Raw genomic sequence first — 19896 nt, 5'->3', positions numbered from 1 at the left:
CGCTTGAGTTCAGCAACTTGTTTGGGAGAAGGACCCTGACCTCCCTAAGCCCGAAGTCAGGCTGAGACCAGACACAACTCATCGCACGTGGCTTCAGCGCCCTTGAGACAGAGACTTGGGCCAGACGGGCAGCGAGGGGGGGCTGTAAAACCCCTCAGAGGCGGGGTAAGCACAGCTGACCCTCTGCAGCACAGCTCTGCTCCCCTGCCCTGCCCAGGTCCGCCCGGACCCCTGCACCCCCACCTGGGGAAGAGCTCTCCCTCGCCGGGGCCAGGCCACCCTGCACCCCAGTGGGACAGGGATGGGTCCCCGTGTCCCCTACCTGTGCTCGTGCTGCTGTTCCTGCTCTGGCTTGAGAATGGTACGGGGGTGCTCGGCGAGGCGGGGGGACAGCGGCGGCAGGGATGGGATGGTCACGATGTGCCTGGGGAGGGCAGGAGCCGTAGATGGGTGACGCGGCAGTGCCCTGAAGCCCATGGGCTTGTAGCCCACGGCACCCCCTGCTCCCCGGGGAGGGCTCTGCGTCCCCCTGCTGCCAGGCAGGGCCGCGAGGGGGCTGGGCAGGGTCAGACCCCCCAGGCAGAGCCCCGAACCCCTGTGCCTGGCACGGCGGGGCACTGCCAGCACCCATCGCCCCCCCGTCCCGCCCACAGCGCCAGGTGCTACTCACGGGCCAGGCACCGACATGTCGAGGGGCCGGTCGCAGGACAGGCAGTGGAAATGGGTCAGCAGCGGGCTGGAGTGGGGAGAAAAGGGCTGGGTGAGCTCCTGGGGGGGACACAGGCAGGCAGCTCGCAGGCAGCAGCGAGGTGTCCCTGAAGCCGCCGCCGTCCCCATTGCACTCACTTCTTAATGCCAGCTGCATCATCAGCCCCTGCCTGTGAGCCCTTCTGGAGCTGCTTGAGGTTGCTCTCCCAGTGCCCCTCCAGCTGCTTCTGCAGAGCCCCCAGCTCCTGGCGGCCCAGCTGTGGACAGGTGCCCACCCTCAGCAAGCTGCCCCGGGATGGGACATGGTGGTCCCCGGCTGGGACAGCTGGCAGAGGGATCCTCGGAGGGATGCCAAGCCCTGAAGGAGCAGGTTTTGCGTGGCAGAGACGAGACACCCCTCACCTTGGAGGCCACCTCTTCACTAAGCTCTTGCTGGACCTTCTCCTGGCCCGTCTGCCGGCTCAGCACCTCCTCGAGCATCTCAGTCAGCCGCTCCATCCTTGTGTCGAACTCGCTGCGGTTGACTTTGCCAGCCAGGCTGGTTTTGTCTGCTTTCTAGCGAGGGAAGGGCAGGAGAGCGGTGGGGAAAGGACGAAGGTAGCCTAGGCAGGGCCAGCTCGTGTTGGGAGGAGAGGGAGAAGTGGCTACGTGGCCCTGCTTGCCCCATCACCCCCATGGGGTTGGTGCCAGCCGCCAAAGGGACCCGTGGGGAGACAGAGGGACCTGGCGAGGGACGCGCAGCCAGTCTGGAAATCTTCCCTCCCCCCGGCAGGTTCTGCCACCAAGCACCCAAGGGACAAGGGGTGATTGCCACCCTGCCTGGGACCCCCTTGGCTGCTGCTGGGGACCCTCCAGGCCATACCACATCGAGTGCCAGCATCAGGTCATTCTTGTCCGCTTTGCCCTTCACCAGCTTCTCCAGGGACTGGAACAGAGCCTGCCAACACAGAAAGCACCCCATGATGCCACGGCAGCGTCGCAGCTGCCTCCCGGCCAGTTCAGTGCCCCCCATCCATCTCCCACCCCCCTTAAAAACCTGCGGGAAAGGGACAAATCCCTTGTGGTGCCCAGGCTCTGCCTGGAGGATGCTCTGACCCCGTGGGGCTTTCAGCCACCCACCTTGGTATCTTGCTGCTGCCGCTGGCTGTCACGCAGGAGGTTCCCCACGACGGAGCTGAGCTTTTCGTAGCTGCCTTGCACCTGCACAAGGGTGGCCTGGACGCGCTTCAGCACCTCCTCATCCTGCTGCAGGGAGGAAGATGACAGGGCGGTGCTGTGCAAGGGGGGACTGGCTGCCCCGTGGCGACAGAGCCAGGTTACTTGGCCGGTGGCCAAAGGCTCTCGGTGCCAGCAGGACATTTGCACCAAGGCTTTCATTTCCTTCCGTGCTGCTGACTTGTACAAGGCAATGTGGGGAGCAGCGAGGGGCTCCCCCATGTTACAGCAAAGCATGACCAGCCAGGGGAGTCCTGGCAGCCCCCTCCCAAGCCCCCCATGCCGCCATCTCCCTACCTGGCTCTGCCTCGGCAGCTGCCTCGGCACCTTGCCTGCCGCCCGCCGGGACATCAGGGAGTCCACCACCTCCTGGAGCTTCTCGTAGCGCTGCAGGAGCTGCCCCACCTGCGCTCCGGTGTCCCCACAGCAGGCAGGGCATGCTGCCTGCGCCTCTGCCTGCTCCTGCCCTGCGCTCTCCATCGCCTTCAGCTTGTCCTGCTGCAGGAAGGGGAGAAGGGATCGGCTCTCAGATGGAATGGATGCAGCCAACAAGCCAAGATGCTGTGGAGGCTCGCTGGCTGCAGCCGGCCAGGGGCCATGGCCGGGAACCCTGCCAGGACCCCCCGACCCAGCCGGCGGGCAGTGGGAGCACTCCCCCTAGACCTCACCTGAGCCTGCATCAGCTCGGCCACCTCTGTCACCAGCTGCTTCAGCGTGGCCTCGGTCATGTCCTGGTGTTCTCCCAGCTCCTTCAGCTCATGCTTTATCTTCTGTAACTCCAGCTCCTTCAGCTCCAGCACCTCTTGCTTTAACTCCTGCAGTCCCAGCTCCTTCAGCTCCAACACCTCTTGCTTTAACTCCTGCAGTCCCAGGTCCTTCAGCTCCAACACCTCTTGCTTTGTCTCCTGCAGCATGGACCTGGCCAGCAAGATGGGCGCACAGGCAGGCTGAGCCTCATCGGGGCCACTCAGGGGGGTGTCCCTCACCCCCCAGACTGGGATGCTCCCAGCCACTGCGCTCCCTTGCAGCCCTGTGGGGTAGCAAACCCTCTCCCGTCCTTTTACCCCAGTTGCAGGGCGATCTGGTCGCTGCCATCTGCTCTCCAGTCCGCTCCAGCCACCCACGACTTTCCAAGGGCATCCTCCAGCTGCCTGATCTGGGAACGGCGGTGGTGGCAGAGTCAGGGCATGGCACCCCGTGCTGTCCCTTTTTGGTGGTGGGGGGGGCCCTTTGGCTGCCCCCTCCCTCTCCAAATCCCCCCTGGCATCCCTGCAGCCCCCTCGGGCACTGCCACAGGCTCACCTTCTCCTTCACCTCCTGCAGCTCGCTGGCGAGGCTCTGCAGGAAGGACACCTGACCCCGGAGGGCGATGCTGTTGTCATCTAGAAGGACATGGTCCAAGGGGACATGCTGTCAGTGAGGGGGTCTCACCCTTGAGGCCAGGCTCTGAGCACGATGAGCCCCCAGCCCAGGGCGTTCCCACGCTAAACACCCCCCACCAGCCCCCTCACGGTTCCTACCTCCCTCCGGGAAGAGCAGGTGCCTCTGCTCACGCTCGGTGTGGTCTGACTTGGTGGCTTCCAGGTGGGCCACCTGCTCCTTCGGGTGGCCAAGCTGCCCAGACTGGCGGAGAGCCTCCACCGTCTCCATGCCAATGCCAGAGGCACTGCTGGAGGCTGAGGACCCCCAGGGCATTGCTGGCTCTTGCAAATGGGACGTGCTGGGGGATCCTAGCTGCACCCCTGGGGTGGCGGTCCAGGTGCCAGGGGACCCTGGCTGCTTTCCTGGGCTGGTGGTCTTGATGCCAGGGAATGCTGCCTCCATCCCTGGGGTGGTGATTTGGGTGCTGGGGGATCCTGGCTCCGTCCCCTGTGTCATGCTCTGAGTGCCAGGGGCCCCTGGCTGCATCCTGGGGGTTGTGGCGCTGGCATCAGAAATGCTCTTCCCATCTGAAGGAGCGCCTGCCGCCTTCTCAGGGCTCACTGGTGCTCTGTGTGTCCCTGCTTGCGTCTCCTCGGAGCCAGGCTGTGTCCCGGGAGCCCCCTTGCTTGCGCTGGGCACAGGCTGTGCCCCTGGTTCCTCCATCCCCGGCACGGAGCTTGCCCCGTGCTGGGTGTCCACGTCCGCCTGGGGGGACTCGGTGGGGGAAGAAAGGCTGCCACTGCCCTCCTGGGAAGAGGAGGCCAAGGGGAGCAGGGTTACAGGCAGCCATGCAGCGGCAAGGACAGAGCCCAGGCCCCCCCGCCATGTCCCCACTGCCTGTCTCCAAGGCACCGCCTCCCGGGGCCAAACTCAAGGACACCACGAGAGCCCCAAGGCAAAGGCTGCCCCCCCCGCACAGAGCCCCGGGGCCCACGGCCACAGCCTCCCGCAACCTCCCCAGCCCCCTTAGTGCTTTGCTGGCCTCTGGGCCGGCAGCGTCTGAGCAGTCGAGCCTGGGGAGCGGCAAACCCTCCCTGACTCCCCGGGCCACGGCAGCGAGGCCTTTTGCTCTCCAGCAAGGGCATTCGGTGCTCCAGGCCTGCTGCCCAGACCCGCTTCCCAGCCCAAGGGGCTGCGCTGGTGTTTCAGGAGCAGCAGCCCCCGGCGGGACTTGGAAACCATCTCCCAGTGCCAAATGCTGGCATCTGCCCCCTCCTCCTCCCCCTTCTGCTTCGCTGCCCACCAGGCGAGCCACCCCCCAGCACCTCCCAGCCCACCATGCTGCGCACCTCCTCCGGGACTGGGCTGAGGCTCCGCATTTCCTCCAGGCTTTTCTGGGGAAGGAAGGGATCAAGGGCTCAGCCCGGCCACGTAGCTGGCAGGGACGGCCCCCTCGGGGACAGGACCCCCCAGCATCACTGCCCAGCACCCACCACCCATGGACCATGCCCCAGCACAGGAGGGATGGTCCCCCCAGGGGAGCTGGGGACACAGCTACCTCCTGTCTCAGTGCAGGATCCAGGACCCCCCGCGGCCATACTTCACCACGACACTTCTTGTGACGGGGGCCTGGCAGCTGGCTGGCGGCGTCCTGGAGTTTCCCCTGGAGCAGGGAGAGGACAGGGACACCAGTCTGGCTGTGGGAGCACATTTCAAAGGAGCATCCCCACATTGCCTTGGGCACAAGAGAGAGGGGCGCTGGGAAGGGCTGTGCCCGGGGGCTGTGGCTGTGTTGCGCGGGGCAGAGCTTTCTCGCCCTCCTTCCCAGCCCCCAGGTGTCTTTTTTGATGGCTCTTTGGTTCCAAAGCGCCTGAGCGTCCCTTTGGGTGATGGCCACAGTTCCTTCTAGCCCCAGCCTGAGCTGCAGGCAGCGGTGCCCGTTTCTGCCCTCCCTGGGGCCGTGCTGGCGGGCAGAGGGTGGGGAGCTCTGGGTGGGGGTGGCTGAGCTGCCCTGCTGCCCTCCTTGGGACATCCTTCCCACTCTGCCCTCCTGGTGCCCTTCCTGCTGGGGGACAGGGAGGGCTGATGGCCGCGGGGCAGGGGCTGGGGTGGTGATGGGGAGAGGGGCAGGGAGGGGGCGAGGGTCCAGCTCCCTCTCGGGGCACTGGCGGCAGCTCACCAAGCCGAGTGCCTCCTGCATCGCCCGGAGCTCCTCTTCCAGGTGGGACTGCGCCTCCTTCATTGCGCCCATCTCCTGGAGGAGCTCCTCGGAGAGAGCTGTGGCCTGGCAGAAAGGGGTGGTGGGGGTGAGCCCCAGGAGAGGGTCCCTGGGGACCAGGACCATTGCCGCCACTGTGGCCTGCCCAGAGCCGGGGGGCAGTGCCAGGCTGGCAGGGCAGCGCGGGCAGCACGTCCCATCCATCACATCTTCAAGAGCCGAGATGGGGCAGCAGCTCCCCAGAGACCCCCACCCCTGCCCCGGGGGGGCCCGTTGCACGGCCCGGCTCAGCAGGGACGCCCCCAGCCCTGCTGCCCCTGCCAGGCTCCCAGTGAGATCCCTGCAGCCCATCCAAAGGGCAAAGAGCCGCTGCAGCCCCCTCGAGCACAGCCTGGCCAGGGCAGCAGCAGCCACTGCTAACAAAGTGGCCACCATCATCTCCAGCTGCGCGGGGAACCCTCCCTGCCGCCATCTCCCGCGGTGTCCCAGCCCTGGCACGACCTGGCCCGGCAGTGCTGACGGTGGCTCTTTCCTTCAGCCCGAGCTTAGCTCTCCCCACAGGGGATGCTCTGGCGATGCATGGTCACCCGTGGCTCAGCACCATGCAGGGTGAGGCCCCTCTCCGGTCCCCACCAGTGCCGGCTTTAGCCCGTGGGCAAGCGGTGGGAGATGAGGCCCATGAGCCTCTCAGCTGCCCCAGGAGTGGATGCGGTACCGGCTGAAGGTCAGGAGCGGGGAAGAGAGGGCTGGAGAGGGTGGTGGGGCCGGACCTCCAGGGTGCCGAGCCTCCATCCAAGGGAGCCAAGGGCACCAGGGACTCGCTGGGTATCGGCCCCACCAGGACCGGCTGACGGCAACGTGGGGAAGACCCAGAGTAAGCGGAGCAGCATTTCAGCCCCAGCTTTTCCTCCCCAAGACTTCACCCCTTTCCTTCACTGAAGCCCCACGTGCCACCCTCAGCTCAGGCTTATACCAGCCCTTGGTCTAAGGGCAGCACAACGGCGGCTGGACCCCGGAGGATGGGGTGTCGTGCAGGGGAGCAGCCAGGGGATGGGCAAGAGCCTCTACCTTGGAGATGCCGCTCTCGTTGGCTTTGATCTTGTCCCTCATCCAGCCCACGTCGGTGGCCACGGAGGCCAGCTGGGGGCTCCTCGTGCTCTCCTGGAGCAAGTCCTTCCCAGGCAGCCACTGCCCCGGTTCCTGGGGCTGCTGCCCCCTGTCCTGGGCCCTGTCGCCCTCCTTCTCCAGCACAGGGGGTGCCTCTGCAGGCTGGTCCCCCTCCCAGAGCAGGGTCAGGCTGTCCCCCTGCTTCTGGGCAGGCAGGTCCCGCAGGCCCAGGTGCCCGAGCATGGCGAGCAGCAGGCTGCGCAACGCCACGAAGTTGACTGCCCCGAGCTCGGGCGTCCCGATGGCCTCGTCCAGCAGCTGGTACAGGCTGAGCTGGGCCATGGCTGCTGCCCTGCCCAAAGCCATGGAGGCACCTGAGGGGGATGGGAACCTTTCTGCCTGAGGGGGGGCCCGGGATGGCTGGAAGGGATGGGCACTTGAAGCCTTCCTCTTCCTCCTCTTCTTCCTCCTCCTCCTCTGCTGGCTTCTCGCAGCAGAGTGGTCACACCAACACGGGACGGGTGACAAGGGACAAGGCAGCGTCCCCTGTTGCTAGGCGACGCCCCGCCCCCCACAGCCACCTACCAACGGGGACGCTGCATTGTCCATTGTCACCCGTCCCACCGCCGAGTGGACGCCCTCATGGCGAAGGTGGAAGCAGACAAGAACAACCTGATGCTGGGACTCGATGTGGTAGGACCAGCCCCATGGGGGTGATGGGGCGAGCAGGGCCACGTAGCCACTTCTCCCTCTCCTCCCAACACGAGAATATTTCTTCATCACTATGCCGTGCTGACAGCTGCTCTTTGGGACCTAGCCATTCTGCACACCAGGAATGCTCCGCTCTTCCTAATTTGTCCCTTTTTCCAAGCAGTTCATGAGCAACTACAACAGCCCACTGTCGTGCTTTAGCCTCAGATGGCAACTAAGAACCACGTGCCGCTCACTCGGGCCTTCCCAATACGGGAAGAATTGGAAGAAAAAAGGCAAGACTCTTGGGTTGAGACAACGGCAGTTTAACAGAACAGCAAAGGGAACAACAAAACAACAACAATCACACGGACAGAGGAATGTACAAACACGATTATGGAACCGACGCTCCCCGCCACTCCCTGACCGGACCCGGGACGCCCCAGCCCGCTCCAAGCAGAGATGTCCTGCCCCCTCCCCCAGCAGCTCAGGGTGGGCATGGCTCACATAGCATGGAATGCCTGCGTCCTGGGGAGAATTAACCCCGTCCCCGCCGGAACCAGGACATTATCCACCCCTTATTCCAGACCATCTATGCCATGCCCACATCTTACAGGTTCCAGTGAATTGCCACCACTTTCCCCTGTCATGTATATATATACCTATATATTCATGCAGATACAATGCCCTTAGTCTATGGGCCATCCCTCCAAAGTGTCCGTTGAGTTCATTTCTTCCATGGCTCTGGGCTCCATCTGTTAGAACAGTCTCTCAGGGCAGGTGAGATGCTGGGTGATGCTGGCCTCTTGCATGCTGTATTGTCGGAGCTTGTGACTGGTGCACCCGGTGTGGCTCATGCACACAGTCCGTGGGCTGAAGATGTAGATCTTGAGGACAGTTTCTGGGCACCACCTGCTGAGGTCAGTTCTGATCCCATCACCCCTGTGCCTTACTCCTAGTACAGCTGATAGCAATTATAGTAATGAGGACATACAGTGACAGTGTTACTTAGCAATTAACAACACACAATTTGATTCATTGGCTATTCTCACCCAAAATCAGATCCCCATGAGGTACACATCGGAGCTGCCCATCCTTCCGCATCACCCACCAAGTGCACCCAGGCCCTTGGGCAAAAGCAGTCCCACGGATGGGTTTGCCTTTGCCTGAGGCAGGACTGACCCAGACTGTCTTCCCTGGCATATTCTTCATGAGCACTACGGGGACTTTATCCCCTTCTACGCTACGTGGAAGTTTTGATTGGGCAGGGCCAGCCCCATTGGTAGATCCCCTGGGGTTAACTAGCCAGGTAGCCTTTGCTAAATGTGCATCCCAGTGTTTTAAAGTCCCACCACCCATTGCTCTCAGTGTAGTTTTTAACAGCCCATTGTATCGTTCCATCTTCCCAGAGGCTGGTGCGTTACAGGGGATGTGATACACCCACTCAATGCCATGCTCTTTGGCCCAGGTGTCTATGAGGCTGTTTCAGAAATGAGTCCCGTTGTCCGACTCAGTTCCCTCTGGGGTACCATGTCGCCACTTGTTTTTCAAGGCCCAGGATAGTGTTCCGGGCAGTGGCATGGGGCACAGGGTATGTTTCCAGCCATCCAGTGGTTGCTTCCACCATTGTGAGCACACGGCGCTTGCCTTGACGGGTTTGTGGCAGTGTGATATAATCAATCTGCCAGGCCTCCCCACATTTGTATTTCAGCCATCGCCCTCCATACCAAAGAGGCTTCAAACGCTTGGCTTGCTTGATTGCAGCGCATGTCTCACATTCATGGATGAGCTGTGCAACAGTGTCCATGGTCAAGTCCACCCCTCAGTCATGAGCGCATCTATATGTCGCATCTCTTCCTTGATGGCCTGAGGAGTCATGGGCCCACCGAGCTATGAATAGTTCACCCCTATGTTGCCAGTCCAGATCCAGCTGAGCCACTTCAATCCTAGCAGCCCGATCCACCTGCTGCTTGTTCTGATGTTCCTCCGTGGCCCCATTCTTCGGTACATGGGCATCTACTTGGCGTACTTTCACAACCAGATTCTCTATCCGGGCAGCAATATCTTGCCATAGTTCAGCAGCCCAGATGGGTTTGCCTCTGCGCTGCCAGTTGCCCTGCTTCTGCTGCTGTAGCCACCCCCACAGAGCATTTGCCACCATCCATGAGTCAGTGTAGAGATAAAGTACCGGCCATTTTTCTCGCTCGGCAATGGCCAAAGCCAGCTGAATGGCTTTCACCTCTGCAAACTGCCTCGATTCACCTTGTCCTTCACTGGCCTCTGCAACTTGTCGTGTAGGACTCCACACAGCAGCCTTCCACTTTCCATGCTTTCCCACAATCCGGCAGGACCCACCAGTGAACAGGGCATCTTTCTTCCCATTTTCTGGCAGTTTATTATATGGTGGGGCCTCTTCCGCACGCGTCACCTCCTCCTCTGGTGACATTCCGAAATCTTTGCCTTCTGGCCAGTCCGTGATCACCTCCAGAATTCCTGGGCGACTGGGGTTTCCCATTCGAGTTCGCTGTGTGACCAGTGCAATCCACTTACTCCCTGTGGCACCAGTTGCATGATGTGTGGTGGGGACCCTTTCTTTGAGCATCCAGCCCAGCACCGGCAGTCGAGGTGCTGGGAGGAGCTGTGCTTCTGTACCAACCACTTCCAAAGCAGCTCGAACCCCTTCATATGCTGCCAAGATCTCTTTTTCTGTTGGAGTGTAGGGGGCTTCGGATCCTGTGGATCCCTGACTCCTCCAAAACCCCAGGGGTCGACCTCGGGTCTCCCCTGGTGCTTTCTGCCAGAGGCTCCAGGTAGGGCCGTTCTCCCCGGCTGCGCTGTAGAGCATGTTTTCAACGTCTTGTCCTGCCCGGGCTGGCCCCAGGGCCACTGCATGGACTATTTCCTGTCTGATTTGTTCAAAAGCTTGTCGCTGCTCAGGACCCCATTTAAAATCGTTCTTCTTCCGGGTTACTTGATAGAGAGGGATTACAATTAGTCTGTAATCTGGGATATGCATTCTCCAAAACCCCACAACGCCTAAGAAAGCTTGTGTTTCCTTTTTACCAGTTGGTGGAGACATAGCTGCTATTTTGTTGATCACATCCATTGGGATCTGACGGCGTCCATCCTGCCATTTTATTCCTAAAAACTGGATCTCCTGCGCAGGTGCCTTGACCTTACTTCGTTTTATGGTAAAACCCACTTTCAGAAGGATTCAGACTATTTTACTCCCTTTCTCAAAAACTTCTGCTGTGTTTCCCCATACAATGATGTCATCAATGTACTGCAGATGTTCTGGAGCTTCACCCTGTTCCAGTGCAGTCTGGACCAGCCCATGGCAAATGGTGGGGCTGTGTTTCCACCCCTGGGGCAGTCGATTCCAGGTGTACTGGATGCCCCTCCAAATGAAAGCAAACTGTGGCCTGCACTCTGCTGCCAAAGGGATCGAGAAGAATGCATTCGCTATATCAATCGTGGCATACCACTTGGCTGCCTTGGACTCCAGTTCGTACTGCAGTTCTAGCATGGCCAGCACCGCAGCGCTCAGCGGTGGCGTGGCGTCATTCAGGCCACGATAGTCTACAGTTAGCCTCCACTCTCCATTAGATTTCCTCTGTGATGTGGGATATGCATTCTCCAAAACCCCACAATGCCTAAGAAAGCTTGTGTTTCCTTTTTACTCGTTGGTGGAGACATAGCTGCTATGTTGTTGATCACATCCATTAAATACCCACATAAAAATACCCTCTGCTGACGTAATCTATACCAAGGATGCACGGAGCCTCTGGGCCAGTCACAATGGGATGCTTTTGCCACTCATTCCCAGTTAGGCTCACTTCAGCCTCCAGTACAGTCAGCTCTTGGGACCCCCCTGTCACCCCAGAAATACAGATGGGTTCTGCCCCTCTGTAGCTTGATGGTATTAGGGTGCACTGTGCACCCGTGTCCACTAGAGCCTCATACTCCTGTGGGTCTGATGTGCCAGGCCATCGAATCCACACCGTCCAATAAACCCGGTTGTCCCTTTTCTCCCCCTGTTCGGAGGCAGGGCCCCTCTAATCCTGGTCATAGTATCCGTTACTCACTTCTTGCAGAAATGACTTGGAAGTTCCTTCAAGAGGATCAGAAGTAAGATCAGACCTTCTGCTCTGTCTGGGGAACTGCCCCCTGGAAACCAGGGCGGCACTTTTCCTGGAGGGATCCTCTTTTGTGGTTGTCCTTCCTTGCAACTCCTGTACCCGTGTCCACAGGGTCGAAGTAGGTTGTCCATCCAACTTCCTCATGTCCTCCCCGTGGTCACGCAGGTAGAACCACAGGGTGCCTCGTGGTGTGTACCCTCTGCACTCTCTCTCTTGAGTGGGGAAACGCCTGCTCCTAATAGCTGAGATGCTGGCCCATACAGGTGGGGAGTAGGACATATTCTCTTCAAGTTGCTGGACCTCCCGCGACAGTTTCTCCACAGCTGAGACAAGGCGGGAAGAGAGACTTTCTTCATATGGCCGGAGCCGGCCAGCCACCTCATCCACCATTGGTCCCTCTTCGCCTTTCCATTCCATTACTGCCAGTGAGTTGGCATATGACGATGGTGCGCTCCGTACAAACTTCCGCCACATGGGCCTTGTGCGTTGCACCTCATCAGGGTCTGTGGGTAAGTCTGCATCATCCAGGTGACAATGTGCTCGCCTGAATGTCGGCTGAAATCTTTTCGCATATCCCGCAGCTCACTCAAGGATGGGGATCGAGTAATTATCTCTGGTTCTTCCTCTTCCTCCTGTTCTCGTGATGGCCCTGGTTCATCGTCATCCCTTACTAAGAGAACTGATTTCTTCGTGTACTTCTTCTTCTGTATGGGGGCAACTGATACTGGCGCGGGTTGGTTCCCTGGTTCAGTGGCAGTGGCTGCCGCAGGGGTTGCAGTAGCCGCAGTGTCCGTCGCAGGGGTTGCAGTAGCCGCAGTGTCTGTCGTCCTGGTCTCCATCTCTTCCCCCTGAGGGTGCTGCGTAACACTGAGCAGGGCCTGGTAGATACTGGCCAGGGCCCAGCACAGCGCGGTGAGTTGTGCCTCTCCAGAATAGCCACAGCATTTTCCCTTCAGATATTCTACCACTCTGTCAGGGTCCTGTAATTGTTCAGGGGTGAAGTCCCAGACCATTGGAGGCGAGAAGTTCTCTAGGTACCTGCCCATGTTCTCCCACATGCCGTGCCACCCCTGACTGTCCAGCCTCGGAGCAGGTCTCTGGGTGGTCGTCTTAAATAGTCGTTTAACCCTGAACAGGACCTGGAACACATTCAGCAGACATAACAATAGGACCAGGCTGGTTTGAGCATCCCAAGGATATTCAAAATTCTCAAAAGCTGTCATACCTGACCCGAAGGAGAAAATGGAGGCAAAAGAGCTGGGGAAAGTGTCCCCCCATTTCCCCCACAGACTGGGTGTAATTATTAATAAATTGTGAGAGGCGGTGCCCAAGGTACGGACAGGACAGCAATACCACTTAAACGCCCCCAAGTAACTGTCTAACAAGTGATGTTCTCATATCATAAGCCAATACCACACAGGACAGTAAAATGACAATCCTGATCCCTCTCTCAGAGGTGATAAACAGCATTGCAGGGAGTACATAAGCCATAGAGGAATTTACATGACACAGCCACGAGAACAAACCAAGCAACATGGTGACCAGTGACTATTTACCTAATACAATAAATGCATACAACAAATTCGTTTTTCAAAGCTCTAGTTGGATTCTGTTGTTATCTCAACCCTTCGAGCCCCACGTTGGGTGCCAAAAAAGGACTGTCGTGGTTTGGCCTCAGACGGCAACAAGGAACTAAGTGCCGCTCGCTCGGGCCTTCCCAATACGAGAAGAATCGGAAGAGAAAAGGCAAGACTCTTGGGTTGAGACAACGGCAGTTTAACAGAACAGCAAAGGGAACAAGAAAACAACAACAATCACACGCGGACAGAGGAAGGTACAAACACGATTACGGAACCGCCGCTCACCAACCGGACCCGGGACGCCCCAGCCCGCTCCCCAGCAGCGACTTCCTGGCCCCTCCTCTGGCAGCTCTGCCTGGCCATGGCTCACATGGCATGGAATACCTGTGTCCCTGATGGAGCCCGGGGAGAATTAACCCTGTCCCTGCCAGAACCAGGACAATGACTTGCTTCCTTCTCCAGGAGACCTGGCTCTGCCCCACATGCCCACTGGAGCACGTCCTCACATGGTCACACAGCGCCGCTAACATTGGGGTTTTCCTCTCCTGGGCACTTCCCACACCACTCCAGACCCACCCTGTCCCCGTCCTCTCCTGACCACTCCAGATTCCTTTCCACATGGATTGAAATCTGCCATCAGCCCCATCATACCTGTGACAGCCTGAGGAATGTTACTGGGACGTCATGTACCATCTCCACTGCCCCTCTACACCAAGAAGAGAGCCTTCAACTAAGTCTTGGTGTCTAAAATATGCCAGTGCTACTGTGACAGTGTTTCCCAAAACAAGGTGGAAAGACGCTTGGAAAGTCCAGTTCCTTAGGCTTGATCGTAGCCAAAACTGTATCAAGCAGACCCAGCCATCAGGCACCACACTCAGGAGATCCCCTTTTATTGCAGAGATGCTCTTAGGGAGGAAAGAGGTGACACATGGTTCTTCAAGGATGAGACACAACAGGAAAGAGCCTGAAGAGAAGTGCTATGATCCCAAGCAATTACCTCTAAGTATGATTATCAGGAAAAAAAAAAAGCAGAAATTTCTCTGAAACGTGATTTGAACACTATGAATGAAAGGGGAAGAAAATTACTGTTGATGGTGCAGGATCCATTGGGTCTGTTTCCTCAGGGCACCCTTGAGCTCCTGGTTCCTCAGGCTGTAGATGAGGGGGTTCACTGCTGGAGGCACCACCGAGTACAGCAGTGACACCACTAGGTCTAGAAATGGAGAGGAGATGGAGGGGGGCTTCAGGTGGGCAAATATGCCAGTGCTGACAAATAAGGAGACCACGGCCAGGTGAGGGAGGCACGTGGAAAAGGCTTTGTGCTGTCCCTGCTGCGAGGGCATCCTCAGCACAGCCCTGAAGATCTGCACATAGGACAGCACAATGAAAACAAAACATGCAAAGACTAAACAGGCACTGAGTAGAATAAGCCCAACTTCCTTGAGGTAGTCTGAGTCTGAGCAGGAGAGCTTGAGGATCTGGGCGATTTCACAAATGAATTGGTTTAGGCCATTGCCTTGGCAGAGAGGTATTGAAAATGTATTAGCTGTGTGCAGGAGAGCATAGAGAAAGCCACTGCCCCAGGCAGCTGCTGCCATGTGGACACAAGCTCTGCTGCCCAGGAGGGACCCATAGCGCAGGGGTTTGCAGATGGCCACGTAGCGGTCATAGACCATGACTGTCAGAAGATAAAACTCTGCTGACATCAAGGTGAGAAATAGAAAGAGCTGTGCAACACATCCAGTGTAAGAGATGGCCCTGGTGTTCCAGAGGGAATTGGCCATGGCCTTGGGCAGAGTGGTGGAGATGGCACCCAGGTCGAGGAGGGCGAGGTTGAGGAGGAAGAAGTACATGGGGGTGTGGAGGCGGTGGTCACAGGCTACGGCAGTGATGATGAGGCCATTGCCCAGGAGGGCAGCCAGGTAGATGCCCAGGAAGAGGCAGAAGTGCAAGAGCTGCAGCTCCCGCGTGTCTGCGAATGCCAGGAGGAGGAAGTGGGTGATGGAGCTGCCGTTGGACATCGGATCCCTTTGTTCCCGAGGTACTGCCAAAGGAGGAAAGCACACTCACAAGTCAGGACAGCTCTGAGCAAATCTCTTCCCATTGCCTGCCTTCCAAACCCAAACACGGATTCCTGCTGCCCAGCCAACCCCCATTTCTATACTGAGCATGACGTCTGTGGTATGGAATATTCCTATGCCCAGCTTGTCCTGCCTCTGCTCCCTCTCGTTTTCTACGGGAAACTGAAAAAGTCCTTGACTTAACATACACACTACTTAGCAACAACTCAACCAAAATGTCTCATCATCATTAGTCTCATACTAAATCCAAAACACAGCAGCTTCTAGGAGGAAAATGAACTCTCTCCCAGCTGAAACCAGGACAACTCCCAGGTAGCGCTTGCCTTGAGGTGCTTCTGGAAAAGTCCCTGTGAAATGTCTACTCTGTCTGATGGTGGAGCAGAGAATCTCTGATCTTGGGCATGTCCTCCTGCGCTACACAGGAGAGAGATCCCATAGGTTTTGGGCTATGAGAGCTTTAGGAGATCCCTGCAGGAACTGCAGCGGCATTGCCCTGTACCCAGAGACTTACCGTGTCGAGGGCTGTGAAGATTTCTCTCTCTGTGAGCTCTCAGTGTCCTCCCACTCCCAGCTGCCTTTAACCTCTCTCTGCCTGCTCGTCTCCTCTCCCGCTTTGCAGAGGAGCTCTTTGCCATGAGTTTCCTCCATCCCAGGAGCCTGGACCAGTTTAGTGGCAGAGGACCAGCACAAGGCATTTTAACGCCCTCTCTGGTGGTTTTGGTGCTGAGTCCATGAAGCTCAGACACAGGGGAGGCTGATGAAACCTCTCCAGAAGTCAACGTCAGCTGCAAACTCCAAAGTTTCTTGGAGCGTTAATGGGTCCCACTGAGGGCCATTAATGCCAAAGGCTCCTGGGGGCTTGTTCAAGGGAAAACTGGAGGCGGTGAGGGCAGGTAGGCAAAGGCAATGGAGAGGTGTCTCTGACGCTGGCTAATGCTGAATGTGTGAGAGGAAGGCAAAGGGCCAAGCCCTGGCCTCCAGCCCCTGGGAAGGGAGATCCTGCCCCACAAGCACAGCTCAGGGCTCTTCCTGGGGCATTGTGATGGGAGGACGTGCAATGCCAAGGGCAAAAAGACAGAATGACGGCTCCCGGGTGGGGAAGAGGAGGCGCTAAGGCCCTAGTGCTTTAGGGATAAGGTGTCTTCTGGTAGCCTTGGTGGCACAGACAACAGCCACAGCCAAGAGGACAAAGACATAAGCACTGTTGGGGGATTTCATCCTTGCCAACTGCCTTGATCGTCTCCACCACAGACTGTGCTATGGTGTCCCACATCTGCTCCTCTTCCCCTGCAGGCTGCAGACATCCCCCCTGCTTCCCCGTGTTGCTCTCCCCTCAGCATCTCACTGCCTTTGCTCATCTCTCTCCATCGTCCTTGGCTGTTCTTGAAACACAACGCCTTGGGCTGATCCCGACTCCCTCTGGGTGATCTGTTGCAGCACAGCGCTGTCCTTGCAGTGGCATTTCTTTCTCCTGGTGTCCAGTCTCCACCTCCCAAGCTGCCCTTTGTTGCATTTTTTCTTTCTCCTGCTGTTTCCCACCAAAGAAAAGATCCATTGTCTCTGAAAAAACCCTCAACCAGGTTCAGGCTATTCCAATAGTGCCCAGAGCCTCCCTGCCACAGGGCCAGAGAAGCCCAGGTCCCTCAGCCTCTCCACCAAGCGCACGTGCACTGGGCCCTAAAGGCCATCGTGGCAGACCTCCTCTGGACACTCTCCAGGTCCTCTCCACTTCTCCAAAATGGGGAGCCGCACGCTGGGACACAGCTGTGTGCGTTGGGCCACAGCAGTGCTGAGTCAAAGGGGAAGGTGACTCAAGTTGCCAGGGGGACACACGCTCCTCGTCCTGCAGCCCTTAGACAGCCGGCCTTGTTCATAGTGAGCGTGCACCACTGGCTCATGAGGCGTCCCTCAGGGTGCCCAGCCCCGTCTCCGCAGGGTCCCTGCTCAGCACATCAGGTCCCAGCCTGTCCTGCTGCATTGGGGTTATTCTTCCCCGGGATGCAGGACTGGACACTTCTCCTTGAAAGACTTCAAGACATTTCTGTTGGCCAAATCCCAGCATTTCCCCAGCTGCCCTTGGACTCAAGCTCCATTTGGTCAGCTGTTTGTGTGCAGAAGGTCACCCTGATGCTTGTTCCCCGGGGCTTGGTATTGGGGCCAGTTCACTTTAAGATCTTTATCAATGATCTGGACGAGGGGATTGAGTGCACCCTCAGTAAGTTTGCAGACGACACCAAGTTGGGTGGGAGTGTCGAGCTGCTTGACGGTAGGAACACATTGCAGAGCGATCTGGAGAGGCCGGATTGATAGTCGAAGGCCAATGGCATGAGGTTCAAGAAGGCAAGTGCCGGGTCCTGCACTTGGGTCACACCAACCCCATGCAGCGTTGCAAGCCTGGGGAGGAGTGGCTGGAGAGCTGCCCTGCAGGAAAGAACTTGGGGGTGTTGGTCGACTGCTGGCTGAATATGAGCCAGCAGTGTGCCCAGGTGGCCAAGAAGGCCAACAGCATCCTGGCCTGTATCAGGAACAGTGTGGTGAACAGGAGTAGGGAAGTGATCATCCCCCTGTACTCAGCACTGGTGAGGCCGCACCTCGAGTACTGTGTCCAGTTTTGGGCCCCTCACCACAAAAAAGATATTGAGGTGCTGGAGCAGGTCCAGAGAAGGGCAACGGAGTTGGTGAGGGATCTGGACAATTGTTTTATGTGGAGCAGCTGAGGGAGTTGGAATTGTTTAGCCTGGAGAAAAGGAGGCTGAGGGGAGACTTCTGACTCTCTACGACTCCCAGAAAGGAGGTTGTAGAGAGGTAGGGATCAGTCTCTTCTCCCAAGTAAGAGGGAATTGGACAAGAGGAAAGGGCCTCACGTTGCGTGAGGGGACATTTAGGCAGGATATTAGGAACAATTTTTACACTGAGGGGGTTATTAAGCATTGGAACAGGCTGCCCAGGGAAGCGGTTGAGGCAGCATCCCTGGAGGTATTTAAAAGACGGACAGACATAGTGCTTAGAGCTATGGTTTAGTGATGGTTTTTGTCAGAGTTAGGTTGATGGTTGGACTAGGTGATCTGAAAGGTCCCTTCCAACTAAGCCAATTCTATGATTCTATTCAGCTTTCATGCCCTTTTCCACTCTTTTCCACCCTCAAGTTCTTCTCTTGGATCATCCTCATCCCCTCCCATACAAAGAGCCAACTCTTTTTCACCATTTCCTTGTTGGCCCTTCCCTTGGTGTTTCTGAGATGGTGGCAGTGGCACTTTCCACCTTCCTCATGACGTCCTTTACACTAGTAACCCCTTTTCTTACCTCTGCTGTCCTACAGCTACTCAAGTTGTCTTGTTAGAGGAACCACAACTCAGCATGAGCCATCTGCACATGCACTTTAAATGCTGATGTTCTGGAGCTTCAGTGCACAGGGACCTCGAGACACCTGGGGATGTGGCCAACAGAAACCTCCTCAAGTTTTTCTAGGAGAAGGGGCAAAGTGGGAGAGGACGAGGTGAGGAGTGAGTCTGAGGAGCCAGGCCTGGGGACTTTGAGGGATGCCATGTGAGCCTCTGGTAAAGCACCAGTAAGGCCAGCTGCATGTGGGGTTAGAAGGACCGTGGCCATCCAGACAAGGGGAGTTATTGTCCCCCTTGACTCAGCACTGGTGTGGCCACATCTGCACTCATAGTATCCCAGAATGGTTTGGGTTTGAAGGGACCTTGAAAGACCATCTTGGCCAATCCCCGTTTTTTAGGGACATCTGCGACTCGATCAGGATGCTCAAAGCCCTGCCCTACCTGACCCTGAACACCTCCAACGATGGGGAATCCACAACTTCTCTGGGCAACCTTTTCCAGTGTCCCACCACCCTCATTGTGAACAATTTCTTCCCTATGTCTAATCTAAATCCACCCTCTTTCAGTGTAAAGCCATTGCCCCTTGTCCTGTCGTTACTGGCCCTGATAAAATCTCTCTCTCTCTCTTATAAGCCTCCCTCATAGATTAAAAGGCTGCAAGAAGGTCTCCTTGGAGCTTTTTGTTTCCAGACTCAACAACTTCAACTCTCTCTGCTTTTCTCCTTAGGAGAGGTCTTCCAGCCCTCCCATGATTGTTGATGATCATTCTCTTGATCTGCTCTAACAGGTCCATGTCGTTCTTGTGCTGGGGCCCACAGAACTGGACACAGTGTTCCAGATGAAGTCCTATGAGATTGGAGTAGAGAGGGGGAATCCCTCCCAGCTGCTGGACACGCTTCTGTAGATGCAGCCCATGCTATGATTGGCTTTCTGGGCTGCAAGTGCACATTACCGGCTCTTGTCCAATGTTTCACACACCAGCATCCCCAAGTCCTTCTCTACAGGGTTGGTCTCACTCCATTCATCAATCCGTCTCTATTGATACTGGGGATTGCCCCGACCCAGGTGCAGGACCTTGCACGTGGCCTTGTTGCACTTCCAGAGGGTCACACGTGTCCCATTTACCAGTGACCAAAACAGCTGAGAGTTCCTTTCCCAAGGTATAGGATCTTGACTATAGTTTTCGGCTGGCATATATCCCTTCAGATCATGAATTCCACCAGGGGCTGATCACTGCAGCCCAGGCTGCCACCAGTCTTGGCCTCTCCAATAAGTATCTCTGAGTTGGTGACAGGACGAGGGAGCTGGGTTTGGGTTTAGGCGTGAGGCATGTGGTGAGGGTTTCAGCTTTGGCGTTGGTGTTCAGGGAAGGGCTACAGAGGAGAGCTGCAGGTGAGCGATTAGGGTTAGGGTCCAGGCAAAGGCTTAGGGGGAGCTGCGTCGTGCCGAGTCTGA

The 19896-nt window shown here is 57.5% G+C and overlaps 1 protein-coding gene across 1 annotated transcript; it reads right to left on the bottom strand.

Moving 5' to 3' along the window:
* Positions 1–14101: 14101 nt before the first annotated feature.
* Positions 14102–15064, bottom strand: LOC128901552 (olfactory receptor 14A16-like). The gene has a single exon (XM_054183623.1). It carries the CDS (start codon positions 15038–15040, stop codon positions 14102–14104), a length of 939 nt encoding a protein of 312 aa, XP_054039598.1. The 5' UTR covers positions 15041–15064.
* Positions 15065–19896: the final 4832 nt, after the last annotated feature.

Source organism: Rissa tridactyla, chromosome 26, assembly GCF_028500815.1.
Source record: "Rissa tridactyla isolate bRisTri1 chromosome 26, bRisTri1.patW.cur.20221130, whole genome shotgun sequence".
In the NCBI taxonomy this organism is placed as follows: Eukaryota; Metazoa; Chordata; class Aves; order Charadriiformes; family Laridae; genus Rissa; species Rissa tridactyla.
This window is presented reverse-complemented; position numbering and strand designations above follow the sequence as displayed.